Here is a 17,980-nt window from a genome sequence, read left to right as displayed (position 1 = left end):
TAGCTGCCTCTATCCATATGTGGCCTTGAGAGTGTCCATAATTAAGCATTAATATTCACGATTTACATTATTTTTTAATAATTCCTATGCATAAATGGGGTCCAGCTGCTTAGGGGCTGCATAGCAACCAAACTGCCAAAGCTCCCACAGTTCCCTTCTTGCAGAACTCTGAGGTACACTGGACCTGTGTGGTTATCAAACCACTCCCACAAGGCCTTGGGGTATCTGATGAGGCTTCTCTTCTTAGGCCGAATTAATGGGCAGCAGGTTTAAAACAAACAAAAGGAAGTATTTCTTCACACAACGCACAGGCAACCTGTGGAACTCCTTGCCAGGGGATGTTGTGAAGGCCAAAACTATAATGGGGTGAAAAAAAGAAGTAGATATGTCCATCGAGGATAGGTTCATCGAGGGCTATTAGCCAAGATGGTCAAGGATGCAGCTCCATGCTCTGGGTGTCCCCATGCTCTGGGACTGGACAACAGGGGATGGATCACTTGGCCATTGCACATTCTGTTCATTCTCTCTGGGGCAGCTGGCATTGGTCACTGCCGGAAGACAGGCTATTGGGCTAGATGGACCTTTGTTCTGACCCAGTACGGCCGGTCTTATGTTCTGCCTGCGCTGGCCTGGGCAGCTTAACCCCAGCCCTTCCCACCAACAGGCCTTTCAGCCCAGCAAGCCCCATCGCCCCTTACACGCCTCTGCCCCGTGTGCGCCCCCATGCACGTGCCCTGCTAAGGAGCCCCGCCCCCTGCCAGGGCTTATACTGCTGTGATGTCACTGCACCGAACCACCCACGGGGCAGGGTCTCAGCTCCTGAGACCAGGGCGCCTAAAACGAGCTCTAGAACCCAGAGGAGCCTGGCTCTCGAGGTGGGGCTGGAGTGCCAGAAGGGGCGTGGCCCGGCGGCGCTGATGGGCGTGGCCCGGCGCTCTATACCCCCCCATAGAGGGGCCGCGGCTCCCCAGAGCGGCTCAGGTGGCGGTCATGGCGAGGCGGCTGGTGCTGTTCGACCTGGGCGGGGTGCTCTTCACCCCCAGCCCGCTGGGCGCCTTCGGCCGCTACGAGGCGTCGCTGCACCTGCCCAGGTAGGCGCTAGTCCCCGCCCGCCCGAGCCTGCTTCTCGGGTTGCCGGGGGAGTGAAGCCCATAGGAATGATGGGTTAATTTTGTGTGTCTCGGGGTCGCCCGTACTGCGTTTTCAGAGCCCCAGCCTTTGCTCCACCTGCACGGCTCAGGGGCGGAGTGTGGTTGGGGGGTGCAGGGCGCCGGGGAGGGGGGTGCAGGGCACTGTGGCGGCGGGTACGTGCAGGGCATGGGGGGGTGCAGGGCAGCTTGTATGATGGGGGGGGTTGAAGGGTATGTGGAGGGATTCAAGGTCCCCTTGTATCTAGGGTGGGGGGTGATGGGCATTTGGGGGGAAGGTTCAGAGCATCATGGGGTAGCAGGGTTGTGCATTTGGGATGGTCCAGGGCAACTTTGTACCCTAGGGTGAGGGATAGAGGCCACCTTGGGGTGCGGGGGTTTGCAGGTGTGTGAGGGGAGGTTCAGGGCACCTGTGTACAGTGTTTTCCCCAGGAATTGAAATTAGGTGGTGTGTTTGAATTTATGGGCGGGGGGGGAGGCCGATGAGGGGTGAGACTGTGAGGGTGAAGGTGGGCTCTATGGCACCATAGTAAAAACTGAAAACTGTTTCATGATTGAAATCACACAAATTAAAGTGGGCTACTCAAGCCTTCTATGAAGCACTACATCTACATCCTTCTTGGTTTCTTGTTATAATTTTGCACAACTCTGTTAATGAACTTCTTGAATGCAACGTGTTCATCTTTGGTGGCTTCTCATGTGTCCAGTACTTCCATTCCTTCAATTGATATGCTCATTAGTTCATTCACATGATCAGGAAGAAGGCGACTTCTTTCAGAACACAAAATTCTATTCAATGATGAAAAAGAACGCTCAACTGTAGCTGTTGTGACTGGGAGTAGCAAGAGATGAATTCCTACTTCTTTCATCCCAGGACATATAGCATAAAGATTGGGTCGAGCCACTAGTGATGATAAAAAAGAAGTTGAAGTAAAATCTTCATTCATTCGTCGTATGATATTCCACTCTGTGTTCAAATTTTCTATTCTGTTCTGAGCATATGGCAGCCCCATTGCTGGTAGTGCCTCACTTCATTCAACTGTTAGTGTTTTATAGGACAGGGATCTGTAAAAGCTACGTAGAGGTTGAGTAGAATCTAGAAGTCTCTGTTGTAGATTTTTAAGAATCAAGTCTGTGTACTTTTTCAATTGTCTTAACAAATACTTCTTGTCCCCTTCACTTAAGGATTCAATATAAATGCCTTCATTAGTCTTTTTTTTTTAAATGGAGATATCCTATCTCCTAGAACTGGAAGGGACCTTGAAAGGTCATCGAGTCCAGCCCCCTGCCTTCACTAACAGGACCAAGTACTGATTTTGCCCCAGATCCCTAAGTGGCCCCTTCAAGGACTGAACTCACAACCCTGGGTTTAGCAGGCCAATGCGCAAACCACTGAGCTATCCCTCTCCCCTTCTGTCAACTTCTGGACTGAAGTCTTTGCTTCTTCCAGTACTTTTTCAATGGATATCTCTCTGATTGTCCAGCAAAACAAGTTTCAGAGTAGCAGCCGTGTTAGTCTGTATCCGCAAAAATAACAGGAGTACTTGTGGCACCTTAGAGACTAACAAATTTATTAGAGCATAAGCTTTCGTGGGCTATGCATCCGAAGAAGTGGGTTGTAGCCCACGAAAGCTTATGCTCTAATAAATTTGTTAGTCTCTAAGGTGCCACAAGTACTCCAGCAAAACAAGCTACTTTGATCTTTGGATCAAAGATCTACTAGTGTTGTAGCAGATACCTGGATGGCATTGTTTAATGACCCAAGTGGTTTCAACAGTAGACTTAGGCCTGGTCTACACTACGACTTTAATTCGGATTTAGCTGCCTTAATTCGAATTAATGCTTGACCCGTCCACACAACGAAGCCAGTTAATTCGAATTAAAGGGCCCTTTAATTCGATTTCTGTACTCCTCCTCGACGAGAGGAGTAGCGTCAAAATCGGTATTATTAATCCGAATTAAGGTTAGTGTGGCCGCAATTCGATGTTATTGGCCTCCAGGAGCTATCCCACAGTGCACCATTGTGACCGCTCTGGCCAGCAATCTGAACTCGCATGCACTGGCCAGGTGGACAGGAAAAGCCCTGGGAACATTTGAATTTCATTTCCTGTTTGCACAGCGTGGAGAGCACAGGTGACCACAGAGAGCTCATCAGCACAGGTAACCATGCAGGCTGATAATCGAAAAAGAGCACCAGCATGGACCGTACAGGAGGTACTGGATTTGATCTCTATATGGGGAGAGGATTCAGTGCTAGCAGAACTGCGTTCGAAAAGACGAAATGCCAAAACTTATGAAAAAATTTCCAAGGGCATGATGGAGAGAGGCCACAATAGGGACACAGATCAGTGCCGCGTGAAAGTCAAGGAGCTCAGACAAGCCTATCAAAAAGCAAAGGAGGCAAACGGTCGCTCCGGGTCAGAGCCGCGGACATGCCGCTTCTACGCTGAGCTAAATGCATTTCTAGGGGGGGCCGCCACCACTACCCCACCTCTGACTGTGGATTCCGAGCTGGGGATAATCTCATCAGGTACACCTGATGATTCCGTGGAAGGGGAAGAGGAGGAGGAGGAGGATGAGCTGGCAGAGAGCACCCAGCTCTCCGTTCTCCCCAACAGCCAGGATCTGTTTCTCACCCTGACTGAAGTACCCTCCCAAGCCTCCCAAGCCAGCACCCAAGACCATGACCCCATGGAAGGGACCTCAGGTGAGTTTACCTTTTAAAATATAAAACATGGTTTAAAAGCAAGCATTTTTAATGATTAATTTGCCCTGAGCACTTGGGATGCATTCGCAGCCAGTACAGCTACTGGAAAAGTCTGTTAACATGTCTGGGGATGGAGCGGAAATCCTCCAGGGACATCTCCATGAAGCTCTCCTGGAGGTACTCCAAAAGCCTTGCCACGAGGTTTCTGGGCAGTGCAGCCTTATTCCGTCCTCCATGGTAGGACACTTGACCACGCCATGCTAGTAGCAAGTAATCTGGTATCATTGCCTGACAGAGCCTGGCAGCGTATGGTCCCGGTGTTTGCTGGCATTCAAGCAACATCCGTTCTTTATCTTGCTGTGTAATCCTCAGGAGAGTGATATCGCTTAGGGTAACCTGGTTGAAATAAGGGAATTTAATTAAGGGGACAGAGGTGGCCGTTCCTACTGGGCTGTTTGCCTGTGGCTGAAAAGAAATCCTTCCCTGCATTTAGCCAAGTGCAAAGGGGGGCGGGGGAGGATTGGCCCAGAGCTTTTCGCGTTTTGCTAGCAGGGATCTTCCCTGATACCAGCCACGCGGTGGGGGGAGGGAGAAAGCACTCATCCCAGAGAATTCATGGCGGGTGGGGGGGGGGGTGTTAGTTTGGTTCCTGCAGGGATCTTCCCTGATACCAGCCACGCGGTGGGGGGAGGGAGAAAGCACTCATCCCAGAGAATTCATGGCGGGTGGGGGTGGGGGGGTTGTTAGTTTGGTTCCTGCAGGGATCTTCCCTGATACCAGCCACGCGGTGGGGGGAGGGAGAAAGCACTCATCCCAGAGAATTCATGGCGGGTGGTGGGGGGGTGTTGTTAGTTTGGTTCCTGCAGGGATCTTCCCTGATACCAGCCACGCGGTGGGGGGAGGGAGAAAGCACTCATCCCAGAGAATTCATGGCGGGGGGGGGGGGGGGGTTGTTAGTTTGGTTCCTGCAGGGATGTTCCCTGATACCAGCCACGCGGTGGGGGGAGGGAGAAAGCACTCATCCCAGAGAATTGGATGGGGGGGGGGGTGTGTTAACCTTCAGCAGCAGAAAACAAGCTAACAGGAAAACTGCAGCACAACGGGCTTTGCTTGGTATGTGGGAAAGCAGGGCGCAGAAGCCTAAAGACAGTGGCTTACCATGGCAGCATGCAAGGTGAATTCTGTTGCCCGGACCTGCGTCTGTGATCTCTAGCAGCAAAGCCACAGGCACTCAATATTAAGAGGCAAAATGCGACCTTGCACAGAAATCACATGTGCTATGTAATGTGAATAGTATACACCGTGAAAGAGTATAAGCATTGTTCTGAAAAATGTATCTTTTAAAAAAATTCTCTCCTTTTTTCACTCCCTCCAGCAGGTGCAAATGTTTCAAGCCTCCCTCCTCCTTGCCGAAGGCTATCCCAGATAAGGCGTCGTAAAAAAAAGACGAGAGAAGAGATGTTTTCCGAAATCATGCAATCCACCAGGAATGAAAGAGCTCATCTGAATGAGTGGAAGGAGACGGTTTGCAAGTATAGGAAAGAAGCCAGTGACCGTGAGGACATGAGGGACCAACGTGAGGACATGAGGGACCAACGTGAGGACAGAAGGGACCAACGTGAGGAGAGGAGAGACGCTCGAGATGAGAGGTGGCGGCAGGAAGATCAGAGGAGTCGGGAAGCAACGCTGGGGCTGCTGCGTGAGCAAACAGACATGCTCCGGCGTCTGGTGGAGCTTCAGGAACGGCTGCTGGAGAACAGAGTGCCGCTACAGCCCCTGTATAACCCCCCTACCTCCTCACCATGTTCCATAGCCTCCACACCCAGACGTGTAAGAACACGGGGGGGAGGCTCCGTACACCCTCCCATTCCACCCCAGTGGACAGCCCAAGCAAAAGGCTGCCATTTTTTTAACCTTTTTTTACTGGGCTTTTCCTTCCCGCAGATCCTCCTCCCAAACCCCACTCAGGTTCTGTGCCGCTACAGCCCCTGTATAACCCCCCTACCTCCTCACCATGTTCCATAGCCTCCTCACCCAGACGTTTAAGAACACGGGGGGGGGGGGGGGGAGGCTCCGTACACCCTCCCATTCCACCCCAGTGGACAGCCCAAGCAAAAGGCTGCCATTTTCTTAACCTTTTTTTACTGGGCTTTTCCTTCCCGCTGATCCTCCTCCCAAACCCCACTCAGGTTCTCTCCCTCTTTTTATAATCAATTAATAAAGAATAAATGATTTTTAAACAATGGTGACTTTATTTCCTTTGAAAGCAAGCTGGGGGAAGGGGGAGGGTGGGTTCCTTACAGAGAATGAGTCAATAAAGGGGGCGGGTTTTCAGGAAGGATAAACAAACATAAATTTCACACTGTAGCCTGGCCAGTCATGAAACTGGTTTTCAAAGCTTCCCTAATGCGCAGCGCTTCATCATGTGCTCTTCTAATTGCCCTGGTGTCTGGCTGCGAGTAATCAGCAGCCAGGCGATTTGCCTCAGCCTCCCACCCTGCCATAAAGGTCTCCCCCTTGCTCTCACAGAGATTGTGAAGCACACAGCAAGCAGTAATAACAATGGGGATATTGGTTTGGCTGAGGTCTGAGCGAGTCAATAAGGATCGCCAGCGACCTTTTAAACAGCCAAATGCACATTCTACCACCATTCTGCACTTGCTCAGCCTGTAGTTGAACAACTCCTGACTCCTGTCCAGGCTGCCTGTGTATGGCTTCATGAGCCATGGCATTAAGGGGTAGGCTGGGTCCCCAAGAATAACAATTGGCATTTCAACATCCCCCACGGTTATTTTCTGGTCCGGAAAGTAAGTCCCTTGCTGCAGCCGTTTAAACAGATTGGTGTTCCTGAAGACGCGAGCGTCATGAACCCTTCCCGGCCAGCCCACATGGATGTTGGTGAAACGTCCCTTGTGATCCACAAGTGCTTGCAGCACCATTGAGAAGTACCCCTTGCGGTTTATGTACTGGGTACCCTGGTGCTCCGGTGCCAAGATAGGAATATGGGTTCCATCTATTGCCCCACCACAGTTAGGGAATCCCATTGCAGCAAAGCCATCCACTATGACCTGCACATTTCCCAGAGTCACTACCTTTCGTAGCAGCACCTCCGTGATTGCTTTGGCTACTTGCATCACAGCAGCCCCCACAGTAGATTTGCCCACTCCAAATTGATTCCCGACTGACCGGTAGCTGTCTGGCGTTGCAAGCTTCCACAGGGCTATCGCCACTCGCTTCTCAACTGTGAGGGCTGCTCTCATCTTGGTATTCTGGCGCTTCAGGGCAGGGGAAAGCAAGTCACAAAGTTCCATGAAAGTGCCCTTACGCATGCGAAAGTTTCTCAGCCACTGGGAATCGTCCCACACCTGCAACACTATGCGGTCCCACCAGTCTGTGCTTGTTTCCCGGGCCCAGAATCGGCGTTCCAAGCCTATAACCTGGCCCATTAACATCATAATCTCCAAAGCACCGGGGCCCGCGGTCTCAGAGAATTCTGTGTCCGTGTCCATGTCCTCATCACGCTGGTCGCTGCGCTGCAATCGCCGCCTCCTCCTCCTCGCCTCTTTTTTCTGGTCCTGTGTAAGCATAAACTCCACGAGAAAGCGCGAGGTGTTTATAATGTTCAAGACTGCGTTCTGGAGCACAACGGGATCCATGCTTGATGCAGAATGGAGTCTGCAGAGTTCACTCAGGAAAAAAGGCGCGAAATGGTTGTCTGCCGTTGCTTTCAGGGAGGGAGGGGGAGGCTGTACCCAGAACTACCTGCGACAATGTTTTTTGCCCCATCATGCACTGGGGTCTCAACCCAGAATTCCAAGGGGGATGGAGACTGCGGGAACTATGGGATAGCTATGGAAAAGCTACCCACAATGCAACGCTCTGGAAATCGATGCTACTATGGTAGCTTGGACGCACACCACCGAATTAATGGTGCCTAGTGTGGCCGAATACATTCGAATTTATAAAATCGGTTTCCTAAATTCGAATTATATAAATTCGGATTAATCCTGTAGTGTAGACATACCCTTTCAAGAGAGAGAATGGTAATAGTCTTCTCTAAACATAGTAGCAAAAGTAATCCACCAGCCTCACTACTTAGATCCATCCCATCTTGGTAGATACTTTCCAAAGTCAGTAATAATGGCTGGAGTAATTTTAAGACAACAGCCAAGGATCGCTCATGAGAAAGCCAGAGGATTTTCCCAGGTTGGACTAATTTGAACTTCAGTCCCAGTGTATCTTTTATATTTTCCAAGATATTCAGTCTTTTTGGACTCTTGCTGAAAAAAGAATATAATGAAGACATAACATTTATAGCTTTTCAAATGTCTTTTGAAGAGTCTGCAGTTTGTACTAACGCTAGTTGGAGTAGATGGCCTCTGCAGTGTGTATAGGAGAGATTAGGGTTACTCTTTTTTCTGAGCAAAGTTTGTACTCCACCATGTCTTCCAGAGACGTTTGCAGCGCCATCAAATGCACAAGCAGCCATCTGTTTGGGGTCCAGTTGATAAGCATTTAACTCTTCTAAGATGTGGGTTGTCACAGATGCAGCCGATGTGTCTTCTATAACTTGAACACCGAGAAATGCATCTACTAGCCTACCACTGACATCAAGATAATGTACACAATGACTTAATACTTGATGCCCATTTGCATCGGTGCATTCATCAGCCATGTATGCAAATTTGTTGAATGGGGTGAGAGAGTTCTTCACTTTTTCAATTGTTAAGTCTTTCACTGTTGCACTGCATGCTTCTAGCCAGTCAGTTGAGTTTCTTGCAGAAAGATAGTGAGCATTTGCTGGTCTTGTTCAGAACTTCAGGATGAACAAGTGACAATGCACTTAACATTGGCCTCCAGTTTGCAGTGTGTGGTATCTCTTGCTTAAATAGAAAGTATGATGCTACAGCCATGTTTGTTTGGGGGAGAGGGATAGCTCAGTGATTTGAGCATTGGCTTGCTAAACCCAGGGTTGTGAGCTCAATTCTTGAGGGGGCCACTTAGGGATCTAGGGCAAAATCAGTACTTGGTCCTGCTAGTGAAGGCAGGGGGCTGTACTTGATGACCTTTCAAGGTCCCTTCTAGTTCTAGGCGATAGGATACCTCCATTTATTTATAAGGGTGTAGTGTCTCCAGCATTCTTAACAGCCTCATTAACACTCACCGGTGTTGTCCTTGGTCAGTGGAGACTCAGAGTTCAGAGGTGCTTTCACATGAGTTCACCTCCCAGGTGGGGGGCAAGAAGGCACCTTGCTCGTTCCTCCAGCTGCTCACTGTTTGGTCTGGCCACTGTTGTTCGTTGTGCCACTGTTCACTCCACCGCTTTGTTGCCAATGGCCCTGCGCCGTCACCTTCTGCTGTCCCTGCCACTGTGACCTCTGCGAGTTGGTCTCTTGAGGTTCCACCCAGCTCTCAGTGATTTCAGCTGAGCTCTCAGTGGGTGAACCTCTCTGCTAGTGCAGACTGGGCCGTCTCTTCCACAGAAACACTGTCCCCACAGCAGGTCTAAGTGCTTAGACCTGATTATCAGTGATTTCAGCTGTAGTGGTCACTTAAGAAAACAAAAGACTATCTATGGAGCCTAATCAGCTCTGTCTTTAAACAGTGGAGAGGGACAGGTCCCCACCCTTTCTCCTGATGCCCTCAATCAGCACAGGCTAAGTACAGTTCTACTGCCCTTTACTCATACAATACGAATAACAACACTTTATTCCCCCCATCCCCCCCTGGCATTCAAGTGATTGTAATCCAACCCCAGCAAAATCTATCACTTGGGCAACACAGCTCTGTTTGCTGGATACCTAGGTAGATTAGGTGTGACTGTAAATACAATCTGGTCCTGAAGCCTTTCCCCCCAGCCCCCAGCTCATCACTAGCTGTCAGTGAGAGCTCATTTAGACTTTGCTTACAAATCATAATTTGAAATTATTAGGTTGGCCAACATCACCGAAATGAATGCACTGACATTGCCATCAAAACAAGACTAGCTTCCTTATACAGCTTTATGTACATACTTTTCAAATCTATTATACTTTTTCAGATACACGTATTTTATCATACACTTTATATGCTTTTAAAGTACATCGCTACCTCAATATAACGCCACCCGATATAACACGAATTTGGATATAACGCGGTAAAGCAGTGCTCCGGGGGGGGCGGGGCTGCGCACTCCAGTGGATGAAAGCAAGTTCAATATAACACGGTTTCACCTATAACGCAGTAAGATATTTTGGCTCCCGAGGACAGCGTTATATCGAGGTAGAGGTGTATGTATTAATGTTTCAATTTCAATTCAAATGTCCAAACAATCGCTAAATTGGCAACACTGCATGTAGCTAGTTCACAAAACTGGGGGGGGGGGGGTGTTGGGGAAATCCCTGCCTGTGTACTTTGGGGTGCAGGAGATTGCAGGGTGTGTGTGGGGAGGTTCAGGGCACCTGTGTACTGTGGGGTGTGGGGGGTTGCAGGGCGTCTGGGGGGAGGTTCAGGGCACCTGTGTACTGTGGGGTGCGGGGGGTTGTAGGGCGTGTGGGGGGAGGTTCAGGGAACCCGTGTACCGTGGGGTGCGCGGGGTTGCAGGGTGTATATGGGGAGGTTCAGGGAACCAGTGTATTTTGGGGTGTGGGGGGAGGGTTCAGGGCACCTGTGTACTTTGGGGTGCAGGGGGTTGCAGGGCGTGTGGGGGGAGGTTCAGGGCACCTGTGTACTGTGGGGTGCGGGGGGTTGTAGGGTGTGTGGGGGGAGGTTCAGGGAACCCGTGTATTTTGGGGTGTGGGGGGGTTCAGGGCACCTGTGTACTTTGGGGTGTGGGGGGTTGCAGGGCGTGTGGGGAGGTTCAGGGCACCTGTGTACTTTGGGGCGTGGGGGGTTGAAGGGCGTGTGGGGGGAGGTTCAGGGCACCTGTGTATTTTGGGGTATGGGGGGTTGCAGGGAATATGGGGGGAGGTTCAGGGCACCTGTGTACCCTCGGGTGCGGGGGGTTGCAGGGCGTGTGGGGGGAGGTTCAGAATGACCTTGACAAATTGGAGCGTTGGTCTGAAGTCAACAAGATGAAATTCAGTAGAGACAAGAACTACGCTTAGGAAGTGTCGTCAGATGCTACTGGTATGGTGCTCTGCTCTGTTCAATGATAACAGTTGGCTGGGTGCGTGTTCCCTCCGTGTGCTGCTCCGGCTCTGCAGATCGCTGACACAGCAAACCCCGAGAGAACTCCCAATGACCACAGACTCCGATAAGGGACGAAGGCCCCCGGCCAGGTTGATTGTCAAACGAAGCACAGTAATAGTTCCCCACAGACTCTACAGGCCATACTACAAATATGTGCCCCCTGACAATGGACCGGCTCAGTCAGTGGCGGGACTCTCCACTGCCCCCTAAGCCAGACAAGGACATCCACTCAGAGGTGCATTCTTATACACAGGTACAAACAGGTTACACATCACTCCTGACGGATTGAGGTACAACCCCTCTACGCATTAGGGTGCTGCCTCTCCCCTGGTACAGGTTGGTTCGAACAAAGAAGTCTATTAATCACATTGTCCTTTTGACCCTGTCTTTTGGATGGGTCTGCCTGTTCCTTGTTATCAATATGGGATGTGTTTGTACCGGGATGTTCTGGTGCCATCCTGGCACATGTTCAACTTATTAGTGCTTATATGTGTCTACGTGCTTTAGCCGCCTTCTTCTTGCCAACTTCTCTGAGCAGGGCCTGCCCCCGGCCCACAGCATAACTTTTTTGCTTTAGGTTAGCAAGGACTTGACCATTCCTTTAGTTCAGGCCTCAGGCCTCATACCAGGCCTCTGATACAAGGGTTTATGTTTCAGGGACTCATCTTACTACAGGAAGGAAAAATCCAATGCGGAGCTACCAAATGGCGGGTAACTGGCTAGACAGGTCATACTGCTGAACAGAGTCTGGGGTTTTAGTGGGTCACAAGTTCCATGAGAATCCTAAACATGATGCAGTTGTAAAAAGGGCCAATATCATTCTGGAGGGCGTATTAACAGGAATGCCATAGGTAAGATACAGGAGGTAACGGTCCTGCTCAGTTTAGCGCGGGTGAGGCCTCAGCTGGGGTGTCCAGTTCTGGGCACCACCCTTTGGGAGAGATGTGAACACATGGGAGAGAGTCTAGAGGAGAGCAAATACCTGACCTGTGAGGAAACCTCAAAGCAACTGGGCATGTTTAGTCTGGAAGAAAAGAAAACTCGGGGGGGGGCTGATAAGCCTTCAAATATGTTAAGGGCTGTGATAAAGGGAAGAAGTGATTTTTTTTTTTTTTCTGCTGAAGGTAGGACAAGAAGGAATGGGCTTAATATGCAGCAAGGGAGATTAGGTTAGATATTGGGGGGGGGGGGGGGGGAGCTTTCTACCCCTGAGGGGAGTTAAGCTCTGGAACAGGCTTCCAAGGGAGATTGTGGAATCCCCATCATGGGAGGTTTGAGGAGGTTGGACAATCCCCTGTCAGGGATGGTCCAGGTTTACTTGGTCCTGCCTCGGCACCGGGGGCTGGACTAGATGACCTGTTGAGGTCCCTTCCAGCCTGACATTTCTGTGATCCTCTTCCTCCTGGATAGAGCAACGCAAGGTGCTTGGTGTGAGGCTCCAGATTTCCATATATCTTGTCCCAAAGGGCTTTTGTTAGGGAATCAGAATGCTTATATGTCCTGGATGGAGGAGTGCAGGGCACTTGCGGAAGATGGGAAGGGAGTGGTAACTGTTTCATGTTAGGGGCCATCTGGTGTTATATTGGGTCTCTTCCTTGGTGGGAGTCATGGTTTCTGGCTGGGGGCCAATGTGGGATCCTAGTTTGCAGGACTTCATTCCACATTCAGATTTAGTAATTTAGATTTGTGGCCTAAATCTGTAGCTTTCACGTGTCTGTCAGTGTCTGTGCTGCGAAGTGAGGCAGTTCTGAAGTTAGGGGGTTGATGTATATGTGCCTTATGCTTTTAAGAAAGCCAAATTAATTTACAATGATTGGGGGAAGTTCTAGTGCAGAAAAAGAGTGTATGGTTTGAACGAATTCATTCACCCCCATCCCCTTTTATTAGGGGGTAGCAAAGGGAGCCCTGGCTGTATTTGATAATAGACAAGAAGACTTAAACAAATAGGGGTGGGGGAAATCACACTTCAGTTTGGGAGCGATACTGTACTCAGGTTAAGGAGAAAAAGCTGGAAGAGAGGGGGAAAAAAAAACTATCATAAGGGAAACAGCTTTCCAATACAGTAACTCCTCACTTAATGTCCTCCCGCTTAATGTTGTTTTGAAGTTACGTCGCTGCTCCATTAGGGAACATGCTCGTTTAAAGTTGTGCAATGCTCCCTTATAATGTCATTTGGCTGACTTTATAAGGGAGCATTGCACAAGTCCCTCTTCTCCACCTCCTCCCCCTTCCTCCCTCCCAGCGCTTGGCCCACTGCCAAACAGCTGTTTGGTGGCGCTTAGGACTTTCTGGGAGGGAGCGAGCGAGCGGGGAAGCTGCCCCACCCACTTCCCCCCCACCCGCAGGCAGGGCCACTCGGAACTCAGGGGCTTTAGGGGCTGCAGGGCCCTGGGCTGAGGGGGCCCCGGGGCCCTGGCCTGCAGCTCTAAAGCCCCTTTTGGAATGCAGCCCTGCGAGCACGGGCCGGACGACTCAGGAGGAGCAGGGGCGGCCGCACAGCCAGCGGCTGGAGAGAAGCGGTGCTTTCCCCTTCAAAGCCGGCTGTGGGGCGAGCTGAGGCTGTGGGGGAGGGGGAACAGGAGGCTAGGGGCCGGGGGCGAGCCTCCCGGGGCAGGAGGGGCCCGCGGGCCATAGTTTGCCCACCTCTGCATTAGTAGATGTGCAGGTGAATAAGCCCCATATGGTGTGGCTGATGTGGTTGGGTCCTATGATGGTGTCGCTAGAGTAGATATGGGGGCAGAGTAGGCAACGAGGTTTGTTACAGGGATTGGTTCCTGGGTTAGTGTTTCTGTGGTGTGGTGTGTGTAGTTGCTGGTGAGTATTTGCTTCAGGTTGGGGGACTGAAGCAAAAATAATTTTCCCTCTCTTGGTATTGACACCTCCTCATCAATTATTGGGAGTGGACCACATCCACCCTGACTGGATTGGCCTTGTCATCACTGGTTCTTCACTTGTAAGGTAACTCCCTTCTCTTCTTGTGCCAATATATTTATGCCTGCATCTGTAATTTTCACTCCATGCATCTAAAGAAGTGGGGTTTTTACCCACGAAAGCTTATGCCCAAATAAATCTTAGTCTTTAAGGTGCCACCGGACTCCTCGTTGTTTTTGTGGATACAGACTAGCACGGCTACCCCTCTTATACAGAAATTTGGAGTGGTGACATCACAAACGAGGCCTTCATTTCACATAATTAGTTACTACACGGTACCTTCCATCCATGTTATAGGTTACCCTTACTGCTGGTTGTCACCATCTGGTAAACTTTGCTGAACAAGAGCGGCTAGCTTCTCCTACAAACAACTTATGTACCACATTACGTGTTTCATGACATCTGCTTGTTACCTCCCCTTGTATCTTGCTCCAGGTGCCTTGGGCAAAATATCCCTATTCATACCATCTGTAAAACCCTTTTTTCTTGCGATAGGTCAGGATGTACCTGTGTTAATCTTTTGGAGTGTGTTCACACACATCTCCAGGATCTGTTGCTTCTTAGGAGTGCCCGTGTTTTGCAACATTAGCAGTGCCCTTGCCAAGGTCGTGTATAGGACAGTAAATTTCTTAGCATCTGCTTTAAACCAATGGCTTGACTTTGCTGACTATGGTTTGGGCCTTAGGTCTTGCAGTAGGCCTAGTGGAGGGGAGGGATAACTCAGTGGTTTGAGCATTGGCTTGCTAAATCCAGGGTTGTGAGTTCAATCCTTGAGAGGGCCATTTAGGGAACTGGGGTTTAAAAAAAAAATGTCTGGGGATTTGTCCTGCTTTGAGTAGGGGGTTGGACTAGACCAGGGGTAGGCAACCTATGGTACGTGTGCCAAAGGCAGCACGTGAGCTGATTTTTATTGACACTCACACTGCCCGGGTCCTGGCCACCAGTCTGGGGGGCTCTGCATTTTAATTTAATTTTAAATGAAGCTTCTTAAACATTTTAAAAACCTTATTTACGTTACATACAACAATAGTTTAGTTATATATTATAGACTTGTAGAAAGAGACCTTCTAAAAATGTTAAAATGTATTACTGGCACGCGAAACCTTAAATTAGAGTGAATAAATGAAGACTCGGCACAGCACTTCTGAAAGGTTGCTGACCCCTGGACTAGATGATCTCCTGAGGTCCCTTCCAACCCTGATATTCTATGATTCTAGTGCTCCAGGGTGTGTGTGTCTCTCTCTCTCCCACACCTTTTATCCTAAAGCTGCCAGCTGTGTGTGTATTCATGCACAGCCGGTGAACACTTCATTCTCCGCTAAAATGTAGCCCAGCTCTTGGGATGAATTTGACAGCTGATTTACAGTGTGCAAACAATCAGCATAGAAGGAAGACTACTGGATCCAGATGCAACTGCAGGGGGATTTATGCAGTATGTAATTATATCTGGGTTGTGGTAACCAAACATCTCTTGCGGTTAAATTATCTGTCAGAAGGACAAGATAATGATCTTAACTCGGCTTTCTAAGTGAAAAGATTGATCTTCGCTGATTTGGCACCATTTCTTAAAGTAAGACTAAATTGGAAAACAGCATTGCCCTAGAAATAGTACATTTCATTTTGTTTCAAGATTGCCCGCAAGTGAATCTTTCTTCATTCAAGATAACAAAGATCTATCAGTAATGTAATTTTTTTTTTTTTGTGGTAGAGCTTTTAACATGGTACTTCAAGATTCTCTTTCCTTGGCAAAAAAAAAATCTTGCCGTGTGCATGTTAAGATGCATCCTTAAAAATAAGTGTGAGATGCCATTATGAAATAAATTAATAATGGAAGCAGGGGGCATGTTCTTTCCAGGCTTCTTTTGCCAGGTTACACACAGAACTCAAACTGTAAAAAGCACCCAGTATTTGTAGTCTGCTATTCAGCAAATGCGCCGTAAAGGCAAAAGGTGACGCATAGAAAAAGCAGATGAGAGAAGAGCTGACTGGAAATACAATCTTGTTAAATACCTGGGAGTACGTTCATCTTTGGGATTATCACCTGGGAGGAATTTTGCCCCAGCGTCCTAACGGTTAACATAGTCATGGCTGGCTTCATTATACATGTAACTATAGGCATCTTTTTCAAGGCTTGAAGGGTTAAATTCTCATTACCACTCTTCTATAGGCACCTATCTCTGAGGTATTGGAGGGCTCACAGAATTCAGCGGCGCTACCCTGGGGCCAGAATGTAGCCCTAAGGGGGTAGGATGCTGTGCTGAAGCAGCTGGGTTGGGCGTATCCATTCTCGGCGCAGTGTTTCCTCTCCTCACCTCAACAAGGCATCTGCATTTCGGGTGAGAAGAGAGCTCGTGGGGGTAGGAGCCTGCCTTGGGCCCAGCCAGGGAGAAGATGTTCATAAAACCTTTGCTCACTGTTACACTATCCAATTCAATGTGGTTTGGGGTTTCAGGAAAAGTTACTGCTAGCGACTCCCGTTGTAAAAACCACCATCAAAAATATTTTCTTCCAGATGCAGAAAAAGGGGGGGGGGAGGGCGGCAGTTAAAGCATTTGAAACATGAATTATTGAGACTTTTGTTGTAACGGTATTCCTTGTTCTCTTTCGCTGTGTCGAGTATGGTGGGGGGAACTCTGCTTGGCAATCTTTTAGATGGGATTAAAGATGCTATTAATTGTCCTCTTTTGGAGAAAAGTCTAGTTTTGATGGGCTGGAGTTGTTAGGCGTCAGAGCCGTTTGCTGTAAGACATAATGAAACCCACACAGCAGTAGCAAAGATAGAAAACGCAGCTTCTGTCTCTGGGCTGACTCTCGCTTGCAGCTTCGCTGCTGGAGAAATGCAGACCCAGCACGTGGTCCAGTCAGCCATCTAAAACCCGGCAAACGGTTCTGAGCGCTGGGCCCTTGGAGATGTTGCCTGTTGTGTCCGGTCAGTTCAGACTCAGTGCTGAGGCACAGACTGGCGTCTTGGTGGCTAAGCCAGGCTCTCATTATACAGAAGGCAAAAAGAGAGGAAAGAGGAGCAATAAGATGGGGAAGAAAAATGACTTTTTTTTTGTTTTGTTGTAGTGCGGGTGGGAGAGGGGGAAGGGGAACCATTAGAACCCAAGTCTCATATTCGAGATGTTCAGGGTTCAGCTGAATCGTCTGGAGGTGGTGATGTCATCTGGCTCCTCCTCTGTGGCCCGGCCCGGCCTGGTCTGGTCAGAATCCCTTTCAGGTCAGGACAATGAAGGCCCAGTGATGTGATGGTGGATTCTGGGGTCCCAGGAAGAGATAGGGGTGGCAGCCATGAAGATAAAGCTTGCTCCTTCCAGTCCAGTCATGTGTTGACTCCCAGATAAACACCCTCTAAGACAGGGGTCTCAAACTCAAATGACGTGGGGGCATGGGGAGCTTGGCGGGCTGCACGAAAGAACCCCACACTCACCCCTCCTGCAGCCCACACCCCAACTCCCTGCCCTGAGCCCCCTGCCGCACCCTGCACCCCAACCCCCGCCGCACCCCTCACCCCTCCTGCAGCCCACACCCCAACTCCCTGCCCTGAGCCCCCTGCCGCACCCTGCACACCTGCACCTCAACTCCCTGCCCTGAGCCCCCATCACACCCCGCACCCCTCCTGCACCCCCTGGGGGCAGGGAGGGGGAAGAGTTGGGGTGAGGACTTTGGGGAAGGGGTTGGAATGGGGGCAGGGGCGGGGCCTCATGGAAGGGGTGGAGTGGGGGCGGGGCCGGGGGCAGCAAGGGGTGGGTGTCAGTGATGCGGCCCTCGGGCCAATGCACTAGTCCTCATGCGGCCCTCGTGGTCATTTGAATTTGAGACCCCTGGTATACACCATTCAATGTTCTGTTAATACAGGGTTGATCAGATTGGTGGCAGGTGCATGGAAGAAGAATCTGTTAGCCCTGCGGTGAAGTAGAATCCATTGGCAGGAGTGTGAAACTTCAGCCCACCTACACCCTAGCAGCCTCTTTGGTTAGTACAGTTGGACATCGAAAAGCCAGTTTTCCAGTCAATATAATCA

At 49.9% G+C, this 17,980-nt stretch overlaps 1 protein-coding gene across 1 annotated transcript in view; it reads left to right on the top strand.

The window, feature by feature from the left end:
* Window positions 1-990: 990 nt before the first annotated feature.
* The window catches only part of LOC135876083 (bifunctional epoxide hydrolase 2-like), a 100,446-nt gene continuing 83,456 nt past the window's right edge, over window positions 991-17,980 (top strand). Inside the window, exon 1 of the mRNA XM_065401243.1 lies at window positions 991-1,091. Within this exon, the coding sequence (XP_065257315.1) occupies window positions 991-1,091 (101 nt within the window). The remainder of the gene's footprint in view (window positions 1,092-17,980) is intronic.

The sequence above is a fragment of the Emys orbicularis genome, chromosome 3 (assembly GCF_028017835.1).
Source record: "Emys orbicularis isolate rEmyOrb1 chromosome 3, rEmyOrb1.hap1, whole genome shotgun sequence".
NCBI lineage: Eukaryota > Metazoa > Chordata > Testudines > Emydidae > Emys > Emys orbicularis.
The sequence above is the reverse complement of the archived record's forward strand: the minus strand, read 5'-3'. Positions and strand labels throughout refer to the sequence as shown.